Source organism: Herpailurus yagouaroundi, unplaced genomic scaffold, assembly GCF_014898765.1.
Source record: "Herpailurus yagouaroundi ecotype Mexico unplaced genomic scaffold, PumYag 193, whole genome shotgun sequence".
Taxonomy (NCBI): domain Eukaryota; kingdom Metazoa; phylum Chordata; class Mammalia; order Carnivora; family Felidae; genus Herpailurus; species Herpailurus yagouaroundi.
In genome coordinates this window covers 5,985,986-6,012,813 of record NW_024412424.1, presented here as the reverse complement: position 1 = coordinate 6,012,813, position 26,828 = coordinate 5,985,986, and the positions used below count along the sequence as shown (strand labels likewise).

General features: G+C 37.8%; 1 protein-coding gene across 1 annotated transcript in view; it reads left to right on the top strand.

The window, feature by feature from the left end:
- SMARCC1 (SWI/SNF related BAF chromatin remodeling complex subunit C1) overlaps nucleotides 1-26,828 on the top strand; it is a 177,750-nt gene that overhangs the window by 38,809 nt on the left and 112,113 nt on the right. Inside the window, exons 6-12 of the mRNA XM_040445559.1 lie at nucleotides 368-460; nucleotides 2,736-2,805; nucleotides 7,391-7,460; nucleotides 11,249-11,324; nucleotides 15,786-15,911; nucleotides 19,113-19,234; nucleotides 22,843-22,967. Coding sequence (XP_040301493.1) covers nucleotides 368-460; nucleotides 2,736-2,805; nucleotides 7,391-7,460; nucleotides 11,249-11,324; nucleotides 15,786-15,911; nucleotides 19,113-19,234; nucleotides 22,843-22,967 — 682 coding nt within the window. The remainder of the gene's footprint in view (nucleotides 1-367; nucleotides 461-2,735; nucleotides 2,806-7,390; nucleotides 7,461-11,248; nucleotides 11,325-15,785; nucleotides 15,912-19,112; nucleotides 19,235-22,842; nucleotides 22,968-26,828) is intronic.

Here is a 26,828-nt window from a genome sequence, read left to right as displayed (position 1 = left end):
AGGTGGAAACTCTACATTAGATTTGGGCTGTTAACGTCAGTTCAGGTGAGATTGGCTATAGGAGTACCAATATGTCAGTGTGGTACCTTAATGAAAAATATGATGAATTTCTTTAGGTTGTGATTCCCAACATTTTTTGTCTGGGTGTACTTAGCTGCAGAGAAAGGATCTGGGGATAACATTAAGTGGCCTGCTGAACACTTAGCTTTTATATTGAGATGAGACTTCTGCAGTCTATATTAAAAAACATCTTCCTATTTTAAGCACTGTGGCTTTGAATGTCAATTTTTGCCATTAGGGAATTCATGAGTAATGTGATATCATTTCAAAACCAAGAGAATTCCAAAATCTCTTTTTTCTTCCTCAGAGCAATTGTCTGACCAGACCCAGCATCTACCTCATTCCAGACATTGATCTGAAGTTGGCTAACAAATTGAAAGATATCATCAAACGACATCAGGTAATAGACATGATCACTTCAGAAAAGTGTGTAGTAGTAAGCTTCTTATAAATCTCAATTATAACGTCTTTTAGTTTCTGTATATGTCTGCTTTAAATGAGTTATCTCTTTTTGGTTCTTACAGTACCAAGTTTTTTTCTCTTCCACTCACCTCTAATTCTTAGCCTAGACTAGCATTTTCCTATTTAACATTATTGAGGTACAGTTGACACATAACATTGTGGAAGTTTAAGGTGTACCATGTGGTGATTTGATGCACATGTGTATCCAAGATTAGCATTTAGTAGTCATTGGTATGGAGTTATTATAGTCTTATTGTGAAATGTGCTTATGTAATTTAAAGAGACTGTGGTCTGAATCACAAACAGAGTAGGAGTTGATGACACAGTTGTTGGTAGGATATCAAATATTGTTTCCAGTAAACCTGTCTTCCCTCATTGCCTGCCTCTTTGATATGTGTTGTATTTGTATATGTGAACTGGAAAATTCTGTTTTCCTCATAAGCTTACTTTGTTTTGATTCACACATACCAGTGCTATCTTCGGACATCTTTCTCTCCCTCCTTGAGCCTCATGTTAGGTTGAGACCTAGGGTATTTACTGCATGTAGGTTTGTGACTACACATGGCTGAACTGTAAGCAAACCCTTATCATGGTAAACTAGCTGAGGACAACCAGATGCTGTTTCCAAAACAACATTTGAGTGACAAAGTGTTACTAATCCTTAGGGTTAGTTGAGAAGCCTCCTGAAATAATCTTTCTTCTTTCTGCTACAAGAAAGATTGCCAGTGGAATTACGTTTCAGTAATTAGTAAAATATCTTCTGAGTTCCTAAAGCAAGGATGTCTTTTTAAAAAATTTTTAAACATTTTTAAGGCTCTTGGTTCATATTGTCTATTCCAGTTTTTCTAATATTTATTAATTTTTGAGAGAGAGAGAGAGAGAGAGACCATGAGTAGGGGAGGAGCAGAGAGAGAGGGAGACAGAGAATCCAAAGGAGGCTCCAGGCTCTGAGCTGTCAGCACAGAGCCCAATGGGAGGCTTGAACTCACAAGCTGTGAGATCATGACCTGACCTAAAGTCAGACGCTTAACTGACTGAGCCACCCAGGCGCCCCTGAAGTAAGGATTTCTAATATTGCTTACATTTGGAGATTTACTATGGTCCTTACATATACTGACCCTACTGTCTCAAGTCTGGTTGCTCTTCTCACTTAACATTAGGATTTGGAACAAGTCACTTAATCAATCTTCATTTCTCTTCTGGACTATTCATTGGAGTGGCTATCAAATGTAGTTTATTTAAAAGTTTTATTTATTATTGAGAGAAAGCAACACGCGAGTGAGCAGGGGAGTAGCAGAGAGAGAGAGAGGGGGTCAGGGGATTCAAAGTAGACTCTTCTGACAGCAGAGAGCCTGATGCAGGGTTTGAACTTACAAGCTGTGAAATCATGACCTGAGCTGAAGTCAGATGCTTAACCAGCTGAGCCATCCAGGTGCCCCAAGTGTAGTTTAATTACATGTGGAATGTTAGAAGGCAAAAATGGAACAAATTAGCCTGTTGGCTATTGCCTTCAGGCTGGAATTAGCTATATTCTTCTTGCTACCAGGTCATCCTGGAAGAAACTTACGTATTTTCCTACAGTTGACACTGAACATTCAGTTGCCGTTTTTCTTCAGAAATCTGGTTGGCTTCGTGATTGTTCACTAGGGATAACCTCTAGAGAGATGTAAAGATCTCCCTGGTTTCATAGAGTCTTACAGAAGAGACCTTAAGCTAATGATATCATTGAATACTGATGATTAATCTTTTGTTCTGACATTCAGAATGCATCAGTAACTCCATTGTTTGAGTACCTGTCACCAGTCTTTGCTAAATTGCAACAAAATCTTGTGAAATACGTATTATTACCACTGTATGTCACAGAAGACACTGAAGCACAAAAAAAACTTAGGATTTGTGATGACTTTGGAGTGACTTTTAGAATTAGAAGTACTCATACTCCTGGTAAGATTACCTAGAGAGAGATAGGGAATTAGCCCAGAGGCACTTGCATGATTTTTCTATACAATATAAACTGTGTCTGTAGATAATTTATGTGTTTTTATTTGTTTTTATTAACAATTATCCTTTTCCTGGACTAAAAATAATAAAAATATTACAGTCTTAAAACACAGAGTAATGTCTTGGAGATTCTCAGGCAGGTTGCATCTGGCGTTGCATACTTTGTTAGCCATGTGCTTTACTCTTATGTTGCTTATTCATTTGTTTTCCAGGGGACATTTACTGATGAGAAGTCAAAGGCTTCCCACCACATTTATCCATATCCTTCCTCTCAAGAGGATGGTAAGTTCATTGTTGGTTGTGAACTCGTTTCACTAGATTTTAAATTTTATCAGATTTATTTAAACGATATAACCCATGTTTTGCAGAAGAGACTTGCAGTACTAAGTAACTTATACAGATTATTTAAATGTAGTTTTCTGGTTTTTGCTGAATTGGCTAATAAGCAAACTAATTCTGTGATGTCCAACTTTCTAATCATTGGACTTTTATTTATTTCTTTGTCGGTTATATTATCTGGGTGTTAAGTTTAGACATGCTTTATGTATTAACTTTGTTAATGTTTGCTATGTTGCTTGTGTTCTCAAAATTAAGAGACATTGCAAAATGAAAGAACATCTCTGGGGAAGATGGGCTTAGTGGCTGTCTGAACAAGGCCTACTATATTTTAGTTTGGTGAATGTAAAATGGTTCAGATTCTGAACTTTTACTTCTGCTATCCTGAAAGTTGATTTTGTTAGTGGCCTGAGTTCTATAGAGCTATGGAAACTGATTTGTTGAGAAAGAAAATATGAATTAATAAGTTAACCACATTAATTTGAGAAACCCATCTCTTATAGGGCTCAAGTCTTCTGGTTAATATAACCTATCCCTGTAGGACATCTATATAAGAAGCCAAATTATGTCAGGTTTGAGTTGCTAATTGCCCTATGCTCAGTACTTTTTCTTGACCAGTGCAATTGTGCTAGAAGTCAGGAACAAAAAGATTACCAGACAATCCCTATATGTTTGAAAATTAAGAAACGCATTGCCAAGTAATCCATGGGGCAAAGAAGAAATTACAATGGAAGTAGAAAATCTTCAGAATTAAATGATTATGAAATGAATAATAAAGTGCAAGAACATTCTGTTGGATGCAGCTGAAGCTGTGTCCAGAGAGAAATGTATGTTTTTAAATGTGTATGTTAGGAGGGCACCTGGGTGGCTCAGTCTTTTAAGCATCTCTCTCTCTCTCTCTCTCTTTTTAAAATTAATTAATTAATTTTAATGTTTGTTTATTTTTGAGAAGAGAGAAAGACAAAGTACAAGCCGGGGAGGAGGGCAGAGAGAGGGAGACACAGAATCCAAAGCAGGCTCCAGGCTCTAAGCTGTCAGCACAGAGCCCATTGCGGGGGATTGAACCCACAAGCTGTGAGATCCTAACCTGAGCCAAAGTTGGACGCTTAACTGACTGAGCCACTCAGGCGCCCCTTAAGCATCCACCTTTTGATTTTGGCTTAGGTCGTACATCATCTCACAGTTTGCGAGATCGGGCTCTGCGTTGATAGAGTGGAGCCTGCTTGGGATTCTCTCTCTCCCCCTCTCTCTCTGCCCTTCCCCATCTTGTGCTCTTGTGCTGTCGCTGTCTCTCTCTCTCTCTCTCTCTCTCTCTCTCTCTCTCTCTCTCTCTCTCTATCTCTCTCAAATAAACATTTAAAAAAAATTTATTTATATTTGGGAGAGCACAAGCAAGAGAGGGGCAGAGAGAGGGGGACAGAGGATCCGAAGTGGGCTTTGCGCTGACAGCAGTAAGCCTGATGTGGGGCTTGAACTAACACTGTGGGGTCATGACCTGAGCCAAAGTTGGAGGCTCAACCATCTGAGCCACCCAGGTGCCCCAGTAAATAAACATTTTTTAAAAGTTGTATATTAGGAAAGAAAGACTGAAGAATCGGTGGTGCACACATCTTTCTTATGAAATTGGAAAAATAATAGCAAATTAACCTAAAGAAAGAAGGAAATAATTACAGACAAAACTTAATGATGTGGAAAATAAACAGCAAGGTGTGCTCAGCAGTGTCAGAAATGGCTCTCAGAAAAGATCAATGAGACTATTGCAATTGTTCTGCAAATAAGCAGGGAAAAAAAGAAAACAAAGTAGAGATTGGAAGGGAGACATTGCTATGGATCCTGCAGGTATTGAAAACAATTATAGGAGGTTGGTTGCTTTGTTGCTTCTGTGTTTGGTGTCAAATCTAAGAAACCATTGCCTCATCCAGAGCCCTGAAGTTTTACAACCTGTCTCCTCTTCTGAGACTTTAGTTTTGCTGTTACATTTAGGTCTTTACATCATCAGTGTGATAACTAAAAGTTTGATTTTATTTGTTACAGTCAGAATCTCAGCCCTGTGATTGTTGTGCTTTTATAAAGTGAGAAACTTCATCCTTCATTGTTGAACAGGTTCTCAGCCTTTATCCTGTTAGGTAATAGCCACTGATCTCCACTAGATGGGGGTAGTGGATTGCTGTGGTATTAGAATACTGATTCTGTTGCAGGCTCTGTTTCTCCAATAAGACTGATAAAAAAAACTTTTAGCATGTGAACTTTATGAAAAAAATCACCTTTTACAAAAGATTTGACCTGTAATTGTTATACAAGCTACTAGTGATTCCTTACTGGTGCTGGTTTTATTTTTCTCCTTGGTTTAATACAACCTAGTTTACTGCGTACTGATGCTTGCTTGATATTATCAGTAGTTACAGCACTACAGTTGCTCTAACTACTGATAATATTCTACTCTAGTATAATCAATAAGACAGGATTGTGCACACTGTATGATTTACCTTAGAGTAACGGACTGTCAGGTAAATGTTGACCCTTAGCAAAGCCCTGTGCTGGGCTCCCTACATGTATTTGTTTCAGGTAAGTGTGTAGATGATAGCAGTACCAGCCAGAAACACATTAGAAACTGTGTTGTAAAATCCTCAAAAATGCCACATGTCTTTAATGAGGATTAGTCAAAATTTTAAATAAAATGTGTTATTTAATTGGCCTTAATCTTTTGGTAAGATTTTGGGTATGGCATCCTAGAAGAGAATGCAAAATAAGCAAAAGTATAGAGGTAAAAAATTAGGATCCTTTGCTTATTTTTTAGTTAGACTATGTCTTTATTGTTGGGTTGTGAGAGTTATGTATCTGTCCTCAGTTTGGACTAATTTTTACTCATAAAACTGGTTGTTTTATTGGTTCTGTGTAGCTTATAATCATCTCTGGGAAGAATGTGGATTTACATCTTTAACCTTTAGTTAGTTTTGCTACCAGGCAAACTTCCAAAGGCAATCAGTACCATAGTTTCTTTCTATCAAAGTCACTTGTAAAAAGGAGGATTTTTTTTTCTTTACCTCCAAAAGCTGCACAACCTTTGAAGATAGATTTAGTATTCTTTTTTTAAATTTTTTTTTAACGTTTATTTATTTTTGAGACCGAGAGTGACAGAGCATGAACGGGGGAAGGTCAGAGAGAGAGGGAGATACAGAATCCGAAGCAGGCTCCAGGCTCTGAGCTGTCAGCACAGAGCCTGACGCAGGGCTCAAACTCATGGACCGTGAGATCATGACCTGAGCCGAAGTCGGACGCTTAACTGACTGAGCCACCCAGGCGCCCCTAGATTTAGTATTCTAAAGGGCAGCTCTTATTAGTTAAGAGTCAGTATATTCTGTCACTACATAGTTATGAAAGACCCACTGACCTCTTCACTTTTTCCTTGGCCATTTTGAGAAATCAGGCTAAGGAACAGTGCTTGATTTCTTCCTTTTCACATTTCTTTCAAGATAGTCGGGTGAGCAATTGGATGCTTGAAAAAGAACACAGGCACTGGACACTCAGCTGGCTTTTGATCTCAGGGTTGTGAGTTTGAACCCCATATTGGGTGTGGAGCCTACTTAAAATAAAACGCGCGCGCGCGCACACACACACACACACACAGAGGTATGTGGTCTTTCATGCCTTTAGTCAGTGAACCTGGGGCTATTTCTTGTTGAAATTGGCAACGTAAAGCCCCTTTTACTTAGCTGGTTTCACTTTGTTGTTCTACTTTGCTATTTCTTGGGTTTCAAAGGGCTTACTTGACTAGTTCCCTCTGAGCAATAGAAACAGGTTATTAAGCTAAATTTAGACTACCAAAGAAACAGACACACAAGTGCTGAAATGTAGATATAATCCAACTATGATTAAAATCAGTAAGAATCATCCTGTTGTATAAATTTGCACCTATCTTTGCTAAGGAGGCTCAAAATAAAAATATCCAATGTGATCATACTGCTTACATTGTTGATGGAAGGACTAAATTAACAGGATGCCATTAAAAAATAGTAAAAATAGTATTGATAAAAGCTTTGGTGTAGCACTGTGTGAAGTTCTATAGGATGCCAGAGGCAGTAAATATAGAGGAAGAAAACCATGTAGTAAAACTTCCATCAAGGACATGAAGCATGACTTACACCTTGAAAAATGTACAGTAATTGTAAAGCTTCACACAAAAAGGGAGGAGAGGTTTTACATGGAAAATATGGCAGTAAAGAATATATAGTGTTCATGATTTAGATGGAATTGCAGACAAACAGGCAGGTGAAAAGGAGGAGAGTATTTTACTGTGTGGACAATTGGATTTGCTAAGAGCAATGGATAATAGGTCTAGAATCTAGTAATTCTGAATACATGGCTGAAAAACTTCTCCTTAATATGATAGACACAATGTTTAATTATGAGAAGAAATTTTTGGAGTTTGCTTACTAGCAAACTAAAAATTCTAAGTAGAAATTTAGTTAAAATAATAATTTATTCATTTATTTTGTCAGCCCGACTAAAGTATTTTCTTTTTCCCTTTCAGAAGAATGGTTGAGACCGGTGATGAGAAAAGATAAGCAGGTGTTAGTGCACTGGGGGTTTTACCCAGACAGGTAATGTCGACATGTCCTAAGATATGGGACAAAGATTTTTAATCTCCGTGCAAGCCAGACTTATTTACATGTAGTTTCACTTTCTCAGTAATGACAACTTTGTTTCATTGCTTGATCTCACTTTTTGAGTATTACTGATTTTTCTTATTTATGGAACTCAGTTCAGCCACATGGCTTTATTTATCTTAATAAACTGATAGGTTGCTGCATTTGCCAAAGCACCCCTTTAGCACAGTATTAGAATGCTAATCTAGATTTGTTTCCTTCAAGAAATGAATTTTTCTCTCTGATATTTTGACTATTTTATTTATTTTTTCAAAAAAAATATTCATGCCATACTATAAGGGATGAATTATTTTATGTCTAAAGAGGAGACTTTTTCTTCTTGGCAGAAATTTATTTCCCTAGTGTTATTATTACTTTGAAATAATCATAACTCGTAGTGTGTTTCAGTTTTCAAATATAAAAAGTATTGTAAGGTAGCTAGATGTTAGTGATGTTAATGAAAATGGTGGTCCTTGTTTAATTAGTATTACACCTACATAGGATGCTTCCGAATAAAGGATAACCTTCCATGAAGTTCACGAGAGTCTGTCCATTGTGGGTTTTTTATGTCAGACCAGTCTTCCTTCACCTATACCCCCATCCACTTTTAGCCTTCTCATATTATTGGAAGCAAATCCCAAATATAACATTTTAATAGTAAATATTTCAATATGTATTTCTAAAAAAACAAGGCCTCATTTAAAAAAAAATGGTAAAGTAATATTACTGTCAAATCTAAAAAAATTTAACAGAATTCCTTAATACAGTGTCGTCTATCCAGTCGTTATCATATAAGTGATACATATGATTACTTTATAGATTGATATTTGTTGAAAGTAGAATTCAGCCACATTTTGTGATTCATTGATATATTTGTAAGCACATTTTTCAGTTTCTAGGTTCTGTCTCTGTCTTCCCTACTCCCACCACAGGCATTGTATTATTGTATTATTTAAGAAACCAGGTTCCTTGTCCTGTAAAGTTTACCACACTGTTTTTTTTTTTAATGGCATCACTGTGGTGTTTTTGAACATGTTTCTCCTTTCTCTGTATCTCTTTTAAATTGGTAGTTAGGTCTAGAGTTGATCAGAGTCCATTTCAGTTTATGGAAGGAATAAGACTATTGCATAGGTTTGTATTTTTCATCATCAAACGATGACACATTATGTCTGGTTATGCACTCTTTTTAAGTTAATCTATTTGAGTCTCTCTATTTTACTTGTAAAGGTATTTTTGAAGAAGAAAATAATGTTTTTAGATACGTTCAAAATTTGAGGAGTATATGCACAGTTTTCGTATAGGTTGAGTTGATTAGGACAAGATTAAGTCAGTTTGCTAATCAGCCTCTTCTGAACCAGAATTGATTACTTTAAATGAACTAACAGGTTTTTAATATTTAAATGCTTTCTGTAAAACATTTCTAGTCTTGAGGCATCAAATAGTCCTTGGTACTGTTAAACCTTCCAAGGGTGTAGGAAGTCTTAATAGGAAATCAATTTGCCCTTTGAAACATTTAGGTGGAAACTCGAATTTGTGATGACAAGCTTCGTAAGTATACAGTTGAAATAAATTTTATAATAATAAGAGATGTTAAATATATAACAGTAAAAACATGTTAGCCTGTTTGCCAACTTTTTCTTTATGTATCACGTAAGATAAAGCATCTAGTGTGAGTCTTGTCTTCTCAAAGGGCCTTGTTCACTGTTCACTTTCTTTATTAACTCTACAGCAGTCCCCCTGACACCCTCATCTGCAGGGGATTTGTTTTAAGGCTCCCAGTGGATACCTGAAACCATGGATAGTACCAGACTTTTCATATGCTATATTTTTTCCTATATGTACATACCTAAGGTAAAGTTTAATTCATGAATTAGGCACAGTGACAGATTAACACCAATAACTAATGATAATATAGAATGATTGTAACAATATACTGTGATAGAAGTTACGTGAGTGTGGTCTCTCTTCTGTCAGAATACCTTATTGTACTGTATTCACCCTTCTCGTGATGATGTGAGATGATAAAATGCCTTTGTGATGAGTTGAAGTGAGGTGAGTGACACAGGCACTGTGGTGTTGTCTTAGGCTGCTGTCGACCTTCTGATGAAAGGTCAGGAGGAGGACCATCTGTCTTCAACCATGTTTGACTGGATAACTGAAAGTGTGGAATGGGGGACCCTGGGAAGGGGGGATTGCTCGAGTTTGTGCCTTTCTATCTTTATAATGTTTTGAACTCAAGACTTTGAGAGAATGTAAGGTTATCAGACTCATCATTGTAATCTTTACCTGGTATAATTCATAACTTGGCAAAGGAACTTTTTTCTCCAACTCATGTTTTAAGTGTTACTGGGAAACTTACCAGAGTGCTGTGAATAGGTATGTAGAGCTGTGCTTGTTCCGGATGCTTTTGAATTAACTTCTGAGTAGTAGCTACAGGAAGCCCATGCTTGTTACCATACTTGTGTTTCATTTAGGTATCTCTTGGTTTTACAGTTAATTTGTTGGCTAGTATAGTAGCATTGACACAGTTTCAGTTTGGTAGATAATTCTATGCTCATTTCAAAATTGTGGAGGAGCAGGAGGAGTACTTGAAAGAGCGAACCCGTTGAGCAAAGAGATGTGAAGATAGGAGGGTGAGCCATATGATTCCTGGGTAGTGAGGAGCCTCTGTAAAGGGCTTGAAGTGGCCACTGCCTGGCATGTTTAAAGAACCCAACAAACACCCACATGCCTTGACTATAACATGAGTGAGGGGAGAGTATTAGGAGATGGACTCAGAGTGACAGTCACAGGACTAGATCATGAGGCCTTGGCAATCCAGTAAGGATTTTGGCTCTTACTTTGAGTTGTGTGGGAGTTGTTGGAACATTTTGAGTAGTGATAATGTGGACTGACTTGATTTTCAAAAGGATCACTGTGGCTGCTTTATGAAAAATTGACTCGGGCTTTGGGCAGAAGTAGAAGGGTAAGAAGTAGATAGATACTGGGCATATTTTGAAGGTGGAACAAACTATAGAAGTTGCTGATGGTTGGATTATAGGAGGTGATTGAGAGTGAAGTCAGGGATGTCTCCAAGGCTTTTGGCCAGAACAACTGGAAAGATAGAGTTGGCATTTACTGAGATGGAGATGATTGCCTAGGGCACGTTATTGAGGTCAGGATGGCATTATGTGTTTAAATTCAGTGTTAGTTTTGAAAGCCTTAGTAAACATGTAGGTAGATACAGAATTGGCAGTTGGATTCATGAGTCTGGCATGTAGAGAAAAGGGCAGATGAGTATATAGTTGAAGCCATAGGGTTGTGTGAGATCAAGAGAATGAATAGACAAGAAAGGGATTGTTTCAAAAACTGAAACTTAGGACTTTCCAGTGTTGAAGAGGTTTGGGAGAAGAGGAGAAACTGGCAATGAAGACTGAGGAGAGGCTGGTGACTAGAAGGAACATTGGAGGATACTGCTGTCTTAGAGGCCAAGTTGAGGGAAGTGGCTTTGAGGAGAGAGTAATCTACCCATTAAAATTCTGTGCACTGAGGCTTGAACTTTGGATTTAACAGTGTCAGGATCACTACAGACCTCTACAGAAGAGTTTTTTTGTCAGAGTAGCAGAAACAAAAATGTATGAAATATTATGTTACTAGATCCTAATAGTATTTCTAAAATATATTTTTACCTTTTGATGAAAAGTCTTTTTAGTGAATGAATCTGAATTCTAATCTGTTTTTCCCTTTTCTCATTTCCTTTGTAGCTATGATACTTGGGTCCATAGTAATGATGTTGATGCAGAAGTTGAAGATCCCCCAATTCCGGAAAAGCCATGGAAGGTGAAAGATCCCTTTTTAAAAACATTCTTGTGTAACTTAATAGCATTTCTCAGCTCTTTTCCATAACTATGTTTCAAGGAAATACAGAATGAGGATCTTTCTTGTCATCCTATTAAGATATCCATGGCTACGAGATAGTGGTGTTTGAGGAGACCCCAGAATCCAGTTACCTTGTGGTTTGAGACAATTGAGAGCGGCGCGTGAGGAGTACGGTTGAACATTGGTTGTCATTTAGGAAGGCTGGAAACCGTGTTCATGGCTCTTATTATAGTAGTCATTTCTATTCTAGTCATTGTAATAGTAATAATCCACGTATTAACTCTTATTTTCTTGCTTTTTTAAAGAATGTTTATTTTTGAGAGAGAGAGGCAGAGGAGAGAGAGAGGGAGACAGAAGATTTGAAGTTGGCTTGCACTGACAGCAGAGAGCCCCATGCACATGGGCTCAAACTCATGAACTGTAAGATCATGACCTGAGCTGAAGTTGGATGCTTAACCAGCTGAACTACCTAGGCGCCCCATTTTTGGCTTTTAACATGGAAGTAATTCTGAAAGTTGCAAGAATAATACAAAACAAAATGCTGCTTTATGCTCTTCTTCCAGATTCGCCTATTTTTCGTTATTTAGGATATTTAAATTTTTTTTTTAATGTTTATTTATTTTTGAGACAGAGACAGAGCATGAACGGGGGAGGGTCAGAGAGAGGGAGACACAGAATCCGAAACAGGCTCCAGGCTCTGAGCTGTCAGCACAGAGCCCGACGTGGGGCTCGAACTCACGGACCACGAAATCATGACCTTAGCCGAAGTCGGCTACTTAACCGACTGAGCCACCCAGGCGCCCCCTAGGATATTTAATTTTTGAAGCAATAGTAATACCTGATACAGAGCCTATATTTTGTTTGCACCAAATGTCCCATTGATAAATTTTTTTTAAATTTTTTTTAAATTTATTTTAATGTTTTTATTTATTTTTGAGACAGAGCATGAGCAGGGGAGGGGCAGAGAAAGAGGGAGACACAGAATCCAAAGCAGGCTCCGAGCTGTCAGCACAGAGCCTGACACAGGGCTCGAACTCACAGACTGTTAGATCATGACCTGAGCTGAAGTTGGACGCTTAACCAACTGAACCACCCAGGCACCCCGGTAGAGTAAGCTTTATACTGAGTCTCTTCCCTGATCCAGGATCCAGTTCAGGATCACACATTGCATGTAGTTGTTAGATCTTTTTAGTCTACTTTAATGTTGAAGTTTCAGCCGTTTTCTTCCATGACACTAGCAGTTTTGAAATGTATAAGCTAGATTTGTGTGTGTGTGTGTGTGTGTGTGTGTGTGTGTGTGTGTGTGTGTGTTTAGAATGTCTGAATCTGAATTTATATGGATATTTTCTCGTTATTATATTCAGGCTATGCATTTTTGGCTGCAAAACTACTTCAGTGGTATTCTGGTCTCAGTGTGTCACATCAGGGGGCATGTGTTTTGATTTTTCCCATTATGGCTCATTGTTAAGGTATTATCTACCTGGTTTTCCCACTGTAACATTACCATTTTTCTTCTTGAAATTAAAAATATGCAGAAATACTTTGACATTATATAAATATCCTTTTCTTCATCAAATTTGTATCCCTAAGTTTGCTCACTCGTAAGTAATTCCTGCCTGATTGAATTAGTTACTACTAGTGGTTTTCTCACTCTGTCCATTCTGTGCTTGTTACTGACATTTTACATGGTAATGAGCTTTCTTTTCTCCCTCTACATGTATCTATAGTCTCACTATGCAGTCGTGGAGCAGTGACATTATTGCCATTCTTCACTGTGATGAATGGTCCAGAATTTGGCCAGTGGGAACTCCTTTAAGCTGCCTCCTGTGACTTTTTGGTATTATTCGATTCATTTATGCATATTTCCTATTTTCTGGGACAAAAAGAATTCCCAACCTCTTTTTGCAGTTCTATATCCCAGTCCTGGAATCAGTTATTTTTGCAGGGAGATCTCACTTTCCATGAGAAATGGTAATTATACATAGTTTTTATTGGCTGTTTTATGTGGTATGCTGAACACTTAAAATATTAGATGTTACACCTGATTCAACCTAGTTTGAGTTGTGTGACGTTCAGAAAGACTTAAAGCTTCAGATTTCATATGAGGAAGCTGGAATTAACAATTTAGTCTTTTTTTGAAACCCTTTTATTTGGAAATATTTTCAAACTTAAGTTGCAAGAGTAAGAATAGTAGGTGGCATGCCTGTACACCCCGTATCCAGATTTGCCTATTTTTTACATTTTACTCCCATTCTGACCTATCACTTCTTCTCTGTGTGTTTTTATTTTTTATTCATAACCTTTTGAGATAAGATGCATATATCACAGGCCTTTAAGACATGTTTGTGTTTCCTAAGAATACGAGATTCTCCTACATGAGCACATTGCGGTTGTCAAATTCAGTAAAATTTAATGTTGCCACAATACATTACTGTCTGTATTCCAGTTTTGTCAGTGACCCAAAAAAGTTTTTTGTAGCATTTTTTTCTGCTACAGAATACTGTTTAATATCAGCTGTTACAGTAAAATATCCTGTCTCTTTCGTTCCCTTTAACCTGAAACATTATCCTGGTATTTCCTTGCCTCCTAAGACATTTTTGAATTTGAAAAGAATATTTCTCATTTGGCATTTGTGATCTTTTTTAATGGTTAAATCAGGTTCTGTATTCTAGCCAGAATATTGCATAAGTGATGTTGTGTCCTTCTCAGGGCATCATACTGGGAGGCATGCCTTGTCCATCTGTTACTGGGTGGTGACACTGATCACCCAGTTACGGTGTGCTGTGATGGATCCACTGTATAGTTCCTTTCTTTTTTTTTTTTTTTTCACTTGCAATTTATAAGCAATCTGTAAGAGATTCTTTTAGACCATACAGATACCCTGCTTCCCATCAAAATTCTCCATTCGTCACCCAGATTTAGCATCAACTTGAAATTCTTGCCTGAGCCAATCTTTTCTTTGATGATTGCACAGTGATAATTTTCTATTCCAGCCCTTCCTCCATATTTACCAGTTGGCTTTCAGAGTTCTATAAGCAAGAGCCCTTCCTCTCCCCTTATTTATTTGTTACCAGTATGGATTTATGGAGTTCTCGTTTTTCAGTGGTCAGTAACTTATTTAATTTAATTATTTTCATGCTGAAATTATTTTGCATTTGTCTACACAGGGAAGAATTGTCTAGTCCCAATTTCCAGTGTACTCCCTATGAGAAATTGTATTGGATAATTCCTGTTATAAGCTAGGTCTGTGGTTTAAATATCTGTATGTATATAACATTCACAAAACCCATCATTTTATTCTTACTCAAAAACATTAACAAAACAAGAGAAGTTGCCATGTAAAGGGCTTGTAAGAATCCTGAATCTGATTTTCACTTCTCCACCCGCTCCCCTACCTTGGCTATTCCTGAAAGGTTTCTAGAAAGCACCTGTGTACTTGACGCTCTGTAAATGTTCTCTTTCGTCTTTCCTTAGAATTTTGTCAAATGCATAAACATAAAGACATCCTTCATGCCTAGAGCAATGGCTAGCTTTGGCCTATTGCTGTTGAATTTTTATCAGTGGTTTTCATCAAGATAAAGATGACATGATTAGTGAAATAAGCCAAACAGAGAACAGTAAATACTGCATGATAGTGCTTTTATATGGAAGTTCTAAGTTCTATGGAAGTTTTATATGGAAGTTCTAAGTTCTAAGGTAAAACATGGTGACTATAGTTGATAACACTATTGTATAATAGGAATTTGCTAAGAGAATAGAACTTAAAATGTTCTCACACACAAGCAAGATAAGTATGTAAGGTGATGGATATGTTAATTAATAGATGGGAGGATCCTTTCTCAGTGTATATGCATATCAAATCACCATAATGTACACCTTGAATATCTTACAATTTTACTTTTCAGTTATAACTGAATAAAGCTGAAATAACAATGACATGATTATCAAATATAAGGGTCTTAGTTATCAAAACTTGAGGGGCACCTGGGGGGCTCAGTCAGTTAGGCATCCAACTTCGGCTCAGGTCATGATCTCATGGCTCGTGAGTTTGAGCCCCGTGTCTGGCTCTGCTGACAGCTCAGAGCCTGGAGCCTGCTTCTGATTCTATGTCCCAGTTTGTCTTTGTCCCTCCCCCTCTGTCTGTCTGTCTCTCTCTCTCTCTCAAAAGTAAATAAACATTAAAAAAATTAAAAATCTCAGTCTATGCAAAACCAATGATGCTTTATTACTATACTCAGTAACATGAAATAAAAATTAGAAATGGTTAAGTTGCCATTCACAGGTCTTTAATGGTCTCGTTTTTAAACTCTTCTATGCAGTTGAGGCTTTGAGAATAAGAAGTCAGCTTCTTTTGTTTTGAATACTTTATACAAACTGTAGTGATTTATTTATATAGATACACATGCTTCATTGTGGTTTTAGGTTCATGCAAGATGGATTTTGGATACTGATGTTTTCAATGAATGGATGAATGAGGAGGATTATGAGGTGGATGAGAACAGGAAGCCTGTGAGTTTTCGTCAGCGAATTTCAACAAAGAATGAAGAGGTATTTGGTTTGGTACCGTTTTTCTCCTCTAGCTGTTTCTTCTCTGGGCCTCATTGTTGTCAGATTTTCACTAATAAACTCTCACATACAGCCCAAGGTGTATCAGGTATATTATATAAAAAGTTACCAAATGGCCATACAGCCGTCTCAGGAGCTGGCATTCCCACAAAAGGGGCAAGGAAGTCTCAAAGGGTCATTGAGATTTCAAGTGACGCATGCAGTGTGGCAGCATTCCAGCTGATTTTTCTGTGTAATCTCTACACCCAGCACAGGGCTTGAATTTAACCCCAAGATCAGGAGTCGCATGCTCTACCAACTGAGGCAGCCAGGCGCCCCTAGTGTAGTTGATTTTCCTTTCTAGATCTGAGTTTTAATTTTGTGAACCAAATATTATCACGGGATAATTTAATTTAGGTGTTGATTTTTCAAGGGAAAATTGGTTTTGTCTTAGTTTTGAATAGCTTTGTTGCCATATACATACACAGTAGGTAGTACAAAGTATAGGCCTTCAAGGTCTCAAAGGTATGGTTCAGCCCTTTTTTAAGGTGGGAGGATGTGAGATTTATTACTCTTTAAAGTGTTAAGAAGCCCAACCACCTAATATTTATCCATGATTCTTGAGAAGCCACAACTTGGGAGGTAGATGCGTCACGAGAGGGAGGGGGTTCTGAGAAGAAGGTTTGGATGTGTTGGTCTGTTGGCTGATGACACGCTTCGGTAAGATTCTCATTCCCTTTTACTGGGGACGCATAAAGTTTTTGCTTTTTGTTTTGTATTTTATTTCTTTGAAAAATTGTTGAGACAGAAATACTTTTAACTGTTCACTTAGAATGTACAGTTTTTTCATATCTCTTTTCACCTGACACTTTCTTACTAAAACTCTTTGTCATGCTGTGTGTATTTTTTTAAGAAAAATTTTTTAAAAGTGGGTCTTTTTCGAGGTGCCTGGGTGGCTGAGTCATTTAAGTGTCTGACACTTGATCTCAGATCAGGTCTGGATCTCACGGTTGTGAATTGAAGACCCACGTTGGGCTCTGCATTCAGCATGAAGCCTACTTAAAAGAAACTGGGACGTTTTCATAGCCTTTGATTTTTAATTTGTCCTTATTTGCTTTGGAATTTGACTTAAATCTTATTTTTTTTTATTTAGCGCCCCCCCCCCATATGCTTACATATTAGTTTTCCTTTACTGTATTTCCAACCAAGTCTTTTTTGTCACTAAGAATAGTCTCATTTCTACATCACATTATTAAACAGGTCTGCCCATAGCCATTTCTGTTCAGATTTAGATGGTTTATTTATTAATTTATTCACTTATTTTTAGGGAGATTCTGTAAAAATCGATTTAAAAAGAATTTTTTTTAAACATTTATTCATTTTTGAGAGATAGAGCATGAGCAGGGGAGGAGCAGAGAGAGAGAGGGAGACACAGAATCTGAAGCAGGCTCCAGGCTCTGAGCTGTCAGCACAGAGCCTGACTCGGGGCTCGAACTCCCCAACTGCGAGATCATGACCTGTGCTGAAGTTGGATGCTCAACCGTCTGAGCCATCCAGGTGCCCCAAAATTGATTTAATCTGTATTTTTAGGGGCGGGCACCAGGCTGACTACGTTGATGGAGCAAACAACTCTTGATCTTAGGGTCACGAGTTCAAGATCCACGTTGGACGTGGAACCTACTTAAATGTTAAGGGGTGCCTGGGTGGCTCTTGTGATTGAGCATCTGACTCTTGATTTTGGCTCAGGTCATGATCCCAGGGTCGTAGGATTGAGCCCTGTGTCAGACTCTGCACTGAGCACGGAGGTTGCTTAAGATTCTGTCTCCCTTTGCCCCTTTCCCCCACTTGTGCTGTCTTTCTCTATCTAAAATTAAAAAAACAAGAAAACGTTAATAGCTCTTTTTAAAAATTTAACTTCAGGAGTGTCTGGGTGGCTCATTCGGTTAAGTGTCTGGCTCTTGGTTTTGGCTCAGGTCATGATGTCACACTTTGTGAGCTTGAGTCCTGCATTGGGCTGTGCTGACACTGCGGAGCCTGCTTGGTATTCTCTTTCTGTCTCCTCTCTAAAATAAATAAATAAATTTTAAAAACCTGGGTGGCTCAGTCATTTAAATGCCTGACTTCAGCTCAGGTCATGATCTCATAGTTCGTGAGTTTGAGCCCCACGTCAGGCTCTGTGCTGACAGCTCAGAGCCTGGAGTCTGCTTCCGATTCTGTGTCTCCCTTTCTCTGACCCTCCCCTGCTGTGCTCTCTCTGTCTCTCCCTCTCTCTCAAAAATAAATAAACATTACAAAAATTTTTTTTTAATGTTCAGCTTCAGACTTACTGTACAGTGTGTACAGTTTAGATTTTTTCTAAAGCTTCTTGTATAGCTCTGTACAATGACTCAGATTTCCATTTGATGCTACAGAGCTTCTGAAAGGAAGCAGATAGTTGTAAGGAGTATGATGGTACCAGAGATAATGTTTAATTGATGTTTTAATCTCTGGTTTTTTTATTTTTATTTTTTGCACCTCAAATATAGTACTTTGGGTCATCTTAGGTGTTAACTATTGTCTGTTTTATGAAATCCATAGTTATCATCTACAGGTTGACTTTTGTATATTGATATGTGTATCCTGCACCTGCTGAACTCTTTAGCTCTGAAAGTGTTTTCTAGATTCCTTAGGCTTATCTATGTATAAGATCATGCCAGCTGCAAATAGAGATATTTGTACTTCTGTAGATTCACTTTTAAATCATAAATTGCAATCTTATTTAACATCTTTTATGTCATAAAATTTTCTCATATTCCTTTTACTGATGTGTCAGGAGCAGTTTCAGAGACATTTCCACAAGATTATTCACCAGTCTTTGTATATTATTAATCTAATAGCATATGTTTCATATTCTTCAGTAGTTGTTGAAAGTGCTTTTCCCATCTGGAAATAATGTGAACAGGAACATATTTTAGTTGTGCAGGATTTGGGCATGTCTGTTTTGTAGCATAGTTTGAATACTTGGGGGATGGTTTTGATATTTCCATTGGTGCTGCATCACCTGGAGGGTTAGGAGAAAGTCTTGACTGTGGGTGGTCCAAGACACTTAATGATGTTCCTTTCAGTTGCTCTGAGCTAGGTGAAAACCCACCTTGGGCAAAGGTTTGTTGAAATGGAGGAGTCCGAAAAGCTGGCTGATATTCATTTCCATTTACTTCTTCCTAGCCAGTCAGAAGTCCAGAGAGAAGAGATAGGAAAGCATCAGCTAATGCTCGAAAGAGGAAACATTCGCCTTCCCCTCCACCTCCAACACCCACAGAATCCCGGAAGAAAAGTGGAAAGAAAGGGTAAGAACTGCAGAGTGACTCAGAAGGCATTAAAACAAACTCTAAAGGATGTTCCACATTTTTACACTTATACTGGAAGTTTTGCTCAAGGGAAGTTGGCTGACTTACATTTATACTGGAAGTTGGCTGACTTTGGCAGCTCATCTTGTCAGATGTTATCTGATGGCCATCTTACGTTGTATTTATGCTAAGGCACCTTGTGTTCAAGGAGATCTGTACAGTGACATAATCATAGTCTAATTAACATCCAACACCACACATAGTTAGAATTTTTTCTTGTGATGAGAACTTTTAAGATTTACTCTTTTAGCAACTTCCAGATACACAATATAGTGTTAACTGCAGCCACTATACTGTATATTACACCCCCAGGATTTATTTATTTTATAACTGGAAATTTATACTTTTTCACCAGCTTCACCCATTCTCCACACCCCTTGCCTTTGGCAACACCAGTGTATTCCCTGTATGATTTTTTTTCCTAGATTCCACATATAAGAGAAATCATATGGTATTTATTTTTCTCATAGTTATTTAACTTAGCAAAATGACCTCAAGGTCCATTCCTGGTGTCCCAAGTAACAGAATTTCCTTTTTTTTTTATGGCTGCATAATAGTGCGTCATACACACACACACACTTATTTAACTTTATATTCCACAGAAAATATACTATGATATCTAATTTGTATTTAAAATATAGCCACTCTTGGGGCGCCTGGGTGGCGCAGTCGGTTAAGCGTCCGACTTCAGCCAGGTCACGATCTCGCGGTCCGTGAGTTCGAGCCCCGCATCAGGCTCTGGGCTGATGGCTCGGAGCCTGGAGCCTGTTTCCGATTCTGTGTCTCCCTCTCTCTCTGCCCCTCCCCCGTTCATGCTCTGTCTCTCTCTGTCCCAAAAATAAATAAAAAACGTTGAAAAAAAATTTTTTTTTAAATATAGCCACTCCAATTCCATGATCAAATTCAGAGAGAATCTATTTTTCTCTCTCTGGGGTAGCTGTGGGAAGGCAATAAACCTTGGGCTTCTGGATTGGAGCTTTGGTTCAGAGCTTAGTGAGAGTGGAAACCATGTACAGAATCTTAAAACTGAAAGGGATCTTTGAAGTATCATAAACATCTTTTTCTTAGGAAGCAGGGATTGAGGTTCAGGGTAGAGAGGTGACTTTTCCAAGGTCACATAGAGATTTTTGCTTAGAGTCAGGATTCAAAACTGGACGCTCAGCTTCCTGTTCCTGTATCCTTTCAGCTAAATTCTGTCACCATCAAGGTCTGAGGGTAGATTGTTTGGCTCTTCGTCTTTCTTTCCTTTTCCTCTTCCCCTCTCTCTTCCTTCCCCTTTCTTCATCTCCTTTGTAAGATGGCCATCTGATGTTGGCACCTTGAATACAGTCTTTTTTCTGTATCTAATTGTATATTGAGCAATGTGGCTGGTAAGGAATTTAAGAAATTATATATTCACTAATTTCACCAAGAAATTAGTGTCTCTCATTTTACCACCTGTCCTATTTGTGATCAGAATGACTCCTAGAGGAAATGAACCTATGTCCATTTTATGTTCAATGTAATGCCTTGTTCAGGGCATCACATTTGTACTTAGTAAATCTTGCTTGAGTGGGGATTTTGGTTTCTGTTGAATAAGTTGTTTTGGGGATTAAGTGAGACTTTAAAGCCCCTGTGCAGGTTCTGGCCTGAAGTAGATACTTAATAAATGGCAGATAATACTTCACATTTATATATTAAGTAGATACTTAATTTCAGGCTTGTCTGGCTCAAAATAATTTTCATCTTAGAAAATGACAGCTTGCAAAATTTATGCTTTCATGTGACTATAAATTGGTTAAATTTTTGGCTGTTGACTGGACTGTAAAGATATATTTTGTATCTTCTTTCCACTAGCTTCCTCTTACTGACTCTGTGGCTAAATTAGCATTTCTTTATGCCCAGAACATGCCTTGAATCATGTTATTTCTTGAAGGGTAGGGTTATCTGAACCATTGTTAACTATGCCTGGAAGCTTTTAGGGATGTGAAAAAGGTCTAAGTTTTGTCATTTTGTCAAATATACTGTGATATAAAAAACTCACAAAAATAGATTTTTCTTTAGCTATTATGAGAGTAACCTTATTTCTTAAATCTCTAATCTGAACCTTATGGTTGATGTGCAGAGAATTCAGAGCTCCCTGATAGCCCTGTGAAGAAAGCCACACAACTTTGCCAGGTGTTCCTGGGCCTGAAATCGATGTACCCTTCTTCCCACTTAAGGGCTGAGGTTCAGTGCCAGGACACCAGTGGTCACCAAACCAAGACATGGTGTCTAGGAGGCTCACAGTGATCCTCCCCTCTGAGTGTAAAGCCCACCAAATTGAGTCTCCAGATAGATGTGTGTATGTCCTTCAACTGAATACATCTGTCCCCTCATGAGCTGAGCAGGCATTTGAGTTTCATTGTAAGTTCCCTTTAACAAAAAAACACTGACATTTATTTTCCTAATGTTTGTTTTATTGATCTTCCCTGCTTCTTTTCTTCCTTTTTTTTTTTTTTTAAACATATTTTATCTCCCTGCCACCTTTAGGTTCATACACTTTTAAACAATTGTCATGGAGTTTTTATTAAAATTTTTAAAAATATTTTTGCCTATATACCTGATTCTAATCTATTCCAGTATCTTTTCCTTCTTAGAAGAGAACTTTGCTCACTCTCTCAGCAGTGTGAGGACTCGTGCTGGCCCACTGTGTGTTCCCATCACTTCTTTCTCCACTGCTTCTCACTTGCCAGTGTGCTCAGGGTTCCTGCTTATTCCTCCCCAGAACAGGTTATTTCTTTTCTTAATACCTTTATGCCTTCATTCATCATCCTGAAATATTGCCTACTTTTTGGTGAATTGTTAGAGTTCCAAGTTAGCTTAACTGTCCCTTCAATCCTGATTAACTCTTATTTTCTTGGAATATTTAATTATTTATTTATTATAAAAAATTTATTTTTATTTCTCTGTGTTGGTACACATCATGTTATTGGAGGTTGATGATAATTTCTGTCTTGTATCCTGTGTAATTCCTCAAGGTAAGGAATTATTCCATTCTTGTTTGAACCCTAATCTGCTTTCTGGAATATGTTAGTTTTGAAATAAACTAAAGAAAGAGCAATAGCAATTTTTACAAAAAAAAAAAAAAAAAAAATAGTGCCATCCTAGGTGATTTTACTTTGCAGTTCCTGATATTTGGATGATACAAAGAGCTAGGAAAATATGGTTGTACGTTATCTTTGAGAAAATTTCTTATGTGATTGTTTATGATGTGAGATAAAGTATGTACCGTATATCCTTAGCAGATGTTCTTTTATTACACTAATTTAAAACCCTTTAGGATGCTGTCTGCAATTTGTATCGTAGGATTTCTGTACTCATTTCTTATGCCCAATAACTTTTATTTTCCTTTTGGCTGGTTAGATGTAATTTGGGAATGTACCTACTTTTTTTTTTTAATTTCTATTTGTCTTTTAAAGCAATTCTCAGCATAGATTATAACAATGAGGTTAAAGCCTTTGAAATTGTCTGCTAGGAGTAGCTATAGTCATTCTTATTTACATATTTACATACCTTGTGTGTTTTAGCCAAGCTAGTCTTTATGGGAAGCGCAGAAGTCAGAAAGAGGAAGATGAGCAAGAAGATCTTACCAAGGACATGGAAGACCCAACACCAGTACCCAACATAGAGGAAGTGGTACTTCCAAAAAATGGTTTGTATTCTTCTGTCTAGACTATGAGAGTATTAGTGTGATTTAATCATTCTTAGCAGTGCTTTGGAATGAATCATTTCTTGCTCTCTGTCCCTGGTTACCAACTTTCAAGGTCAAAATGTTTATGAAATTACATGGTTCACAATCTTTTGGTGTACTTTTGCTGCTTATTGAGAAAAACACTGTGACTAAAAAGTTCTCTAAATTTAGCAATACTTTAAAATTAATGGTTCTTGGGGCGCCTGGGCGGCTCAGTCAGTTAAGCGTCCGACCTCAGCTCAGGTCGTGATCTCACAGTCTGTGAGTTCGAGCCCCGCGTCGGTCTCTCTGCTGACAGCTCAGAGTCTGGAGCCTGCTTCGGATTCTGTGTCTCCCTCTCTCTCTGCCTCTCCCCTGCTCATGCTCTGTTTCTCTCTGTCTCAAACATAAATAAAAACATTAAAAAAAAAAATTGTTCTTAAATCCTAGTAGAATGAATATACATATGAGAAGGTGGAGCACTTATCCATGTACATTTTAATCTGTTTAAATCAGTTATTAGGAGTAAGATGTTAGTTAACTGTATTTGTGGGTTTGTCTGTTTTTGTCTCTGATTCCTGAGAATTTTTTTTCTCTTACATATTTTCATATACTACTTTGAAGCTCTGTTACTTAAGGGCATATACATTTAGTACCATCATGTCCTCCTGATGAACTGACTCTTGTGTTGTGTGTCTCTAGGTGCCATTGTAGTGCTTGTCTTGAAGGCCAGGTTCTCTGGTAATAATAAAGCTCATCAAACCACACTGTTCTTTACTTCTACATTTTTTGTATTAGTCCTCATGTACTCAACTCCAATATAGCAGTTCTGTAAATTACATAGCTTTGTTCTTACGCTTTAGTTTTTAAAGTTTATTTATTTAAAATTTATTATTTATTTATGAATAAATATTTATTTTAAGGTTTAGTTATTTCTCTGTCCTTCTCCTGTGTGCGCATGGGGGAGGGGCAGAGAGAAGGGAGAGAGAGAAACCCAAGCAGGCTTTACACTGTCAGCGCGGCGCCCTATGTGGGCCTTGATCTAATGGTGAGATCATGACCTAAGCCGAAATCAAGAGTCATATGCTTGAGTCACCCAGGTGCCCCTGTTCTTACACTTTAGATTTCTGACTTACATCTCTCTTGCATCCTGTTAGTTTCACTTTGATTATGTAAAGTATATCACTTTTAAACAGGATATTGTTGAGTCTTGTTTTTATTCTCCTAAAAAAACACATTTTTAAAATCTGTTTATTATTTTTTAGAAAGTCTGTTCTCACCACATTCTTTTTCAAATTTATTTATTTTGAGAGAGAGTGTGTGCATGCTGCATGCCTAAAGAGTGAGTGGGGGAGGGGCAGAGAGAGAGGGAGAGGGAGAGAGAATCCCAAGCATGCTCTTTACTGTCACCTCAGAGCCCATCGTGGGGCTCCATTCCAGGAACCGTGAGATTGTGACCTGGGCCGAAATCAAGAGTTGGTCGATTAACTGACTGAGCCACCCAAATGTCCCCACATTTTCTGTTTTTAATTAGAATATGAAGCCCACTAAAATGTAACAGAATTGTTGATGTGGTTGGGCATAAGTCTGCCATTATGATTTTTTGAACAAGGGAAGGGTGAGAGAGAGAGAGAGAGAGAGAGAGAGAGACAATCTGAAGCAGGCTCTAGGCTCCAGGCTCAATCTGTCAGCACAGAGCCTGATGCGGGGCTTTAACCCTCAAACCTGTGAGATCATGACCTGAGCCAAAGTTGGGCGCATAACTGACTAAGCTACCCAGGCACCCTTCGTTATTTTATTTTATTTTTTTAAGTTTATTTATTTAATCTCTGCAGCCAACGTGGAGCTCAAACTCACAACCCCAAGATCAAGAGTTGCATGTTCTTTGGACTAAGCCAGCCAGGCACCCCCGAAATATTTATTTTAAATAAAAAAACTAAGAAGGTGGTGGTAGTCTTAATAGATAACTGTCTAAACTATAAACCTGTAATAATGAATAGTATATGATTTCGACACAGGAATGGCTGAATCCCTTAGTGGAGTAGAATGGTTGGTTCAACTGTAGATCCATATTTGTTTATAAATTTAATTTACGGTGACTTTCGCAGTGCCAGTTTGTGGGAAAAGACCAAACGGTTGCATAAATACATCTGGAAAACTTTTGTATTCTTTTTTGTGTCATAAATAAGAATTTAAGCTTCAGGTGGATTCAAGTTCCAAATTTAAAAACAAAATTATTTAAGTAAATTTCCAAATACTGATGTACTTAATGCAAGTGTTAGCCTTAGATGAAATATTCATTAGTCATTTAACAAAGAATTCGAACCCTAAATTTGTATTCCTCCCCTCCCCATTGGAAGACCTACTTTATTATTTATTTATTTTTAAAATTTAAATCCCAAATTAGTTAACATATAGTGTTAATGATTTCAGGAATAGAATTTAGAGATTTATCACTGACATATAATACCCAGTGCTCATCCTAACAAGTGCCCTCTTTAATGCCCATCACCAATTTAGGCCATATCCCCACCCAACACCCTGCCAGCAGCCCTGGTTTTTCTTTGTATTTAAGAGTCTACCTCTCTGTTTTTATCTTATTTTTGCTTCCTTTCCCCTAGGTTCATCTGTTTTGTTTCTTAAATTCTATATATGAGTGAAATCATATATTTTTCTCTGACATATTCTGCTTAGCTTAGTATACTCTAGTTCTATCCATGTTGTTGCAAATGATAAGATTTCGTTCTTTTTGATCTCCTAGTAATATTCCTCTGTGTGTGTGATGTCTTTTTTTTTAAATTTTTTAAATGTTTATTTTTGAGAAAGAGACATAGAATGCAAGTGGGGGATGGTCAGAGAGAGAGGGAGACACAGAATCTGAAGTGGGCTTCAGGCTCTGAGCTGTCAGCACAAAGCCCGACACAGGGCTCGAACTCAAGAATGGTGAGATCAGATCTGAGCTGAAGTCAGACGCTTAACTGATCCACCCAGGCGCCCCTACACCACATCTTGTTCATTTATCAGTCGATGGACATTTTGTCTCTTTCCATACTTCGGCTGTTGTCAATAGCACTGGCAAAAAACATTGGGGTGCATGTACCCCTTTCAATCAACACCCGTATCCTTTGGATAAATACCTAATAGTGCAATTGCTGTGTTGTAGGGTAGTTCTATTTTTAACTTTTTGAGGAACCTCTACACTGTTTTCCAGAGTGGCTGCACCAGTTTGCATTCTCAGCAGCAGTGCAAAAGGATTCCTCTTTCTCCACATCCTAGCCTACATCTCTTGTTGCCTGAGTTGTTAATGTTAGCCACTCTCACCGGTGTGAGGTGGTATCTCAATGTGTTTTTGATTTGTATTTAAGGGCAAAGTATTTATGTACTGGTAATTTTATCAAATTTCAGGGCCATTAAATGTGTGGAAAGATGCTCAACCTCTCTTAATCAAGGATATATAAATTATTAAAGTAACACTTTTCATCTATTAGATTTTCCAGACTTAGAAAATAGATGATTCACAGAGTACTGATGTTTTGAGAAAGTGGGTATTTTCAGATGCTGTTGGTAGAAGTATAAATTAATGAAGCCACTTAACACAGTTTATTTGTTCAATTTTAATGTGTACGTGCAGTAGCAGTTTTAATTTCAGAGCCCATTTTAAGTAATTATAGGCACGCTTAGAGATGAATGTAAGATGGGGCACCTGGGTGGCTCAGTTGGGCGTCTGACTTTGGCTTAGGTCATGATCTCACAGCTTGTGAGTTCAAGTCCCGCATTGATCTCTGTGCTGACAGCTCGGAGCCTGGAGCCTGCTTCAGATTTTGTGTCTCCCTCTCTCTCTCT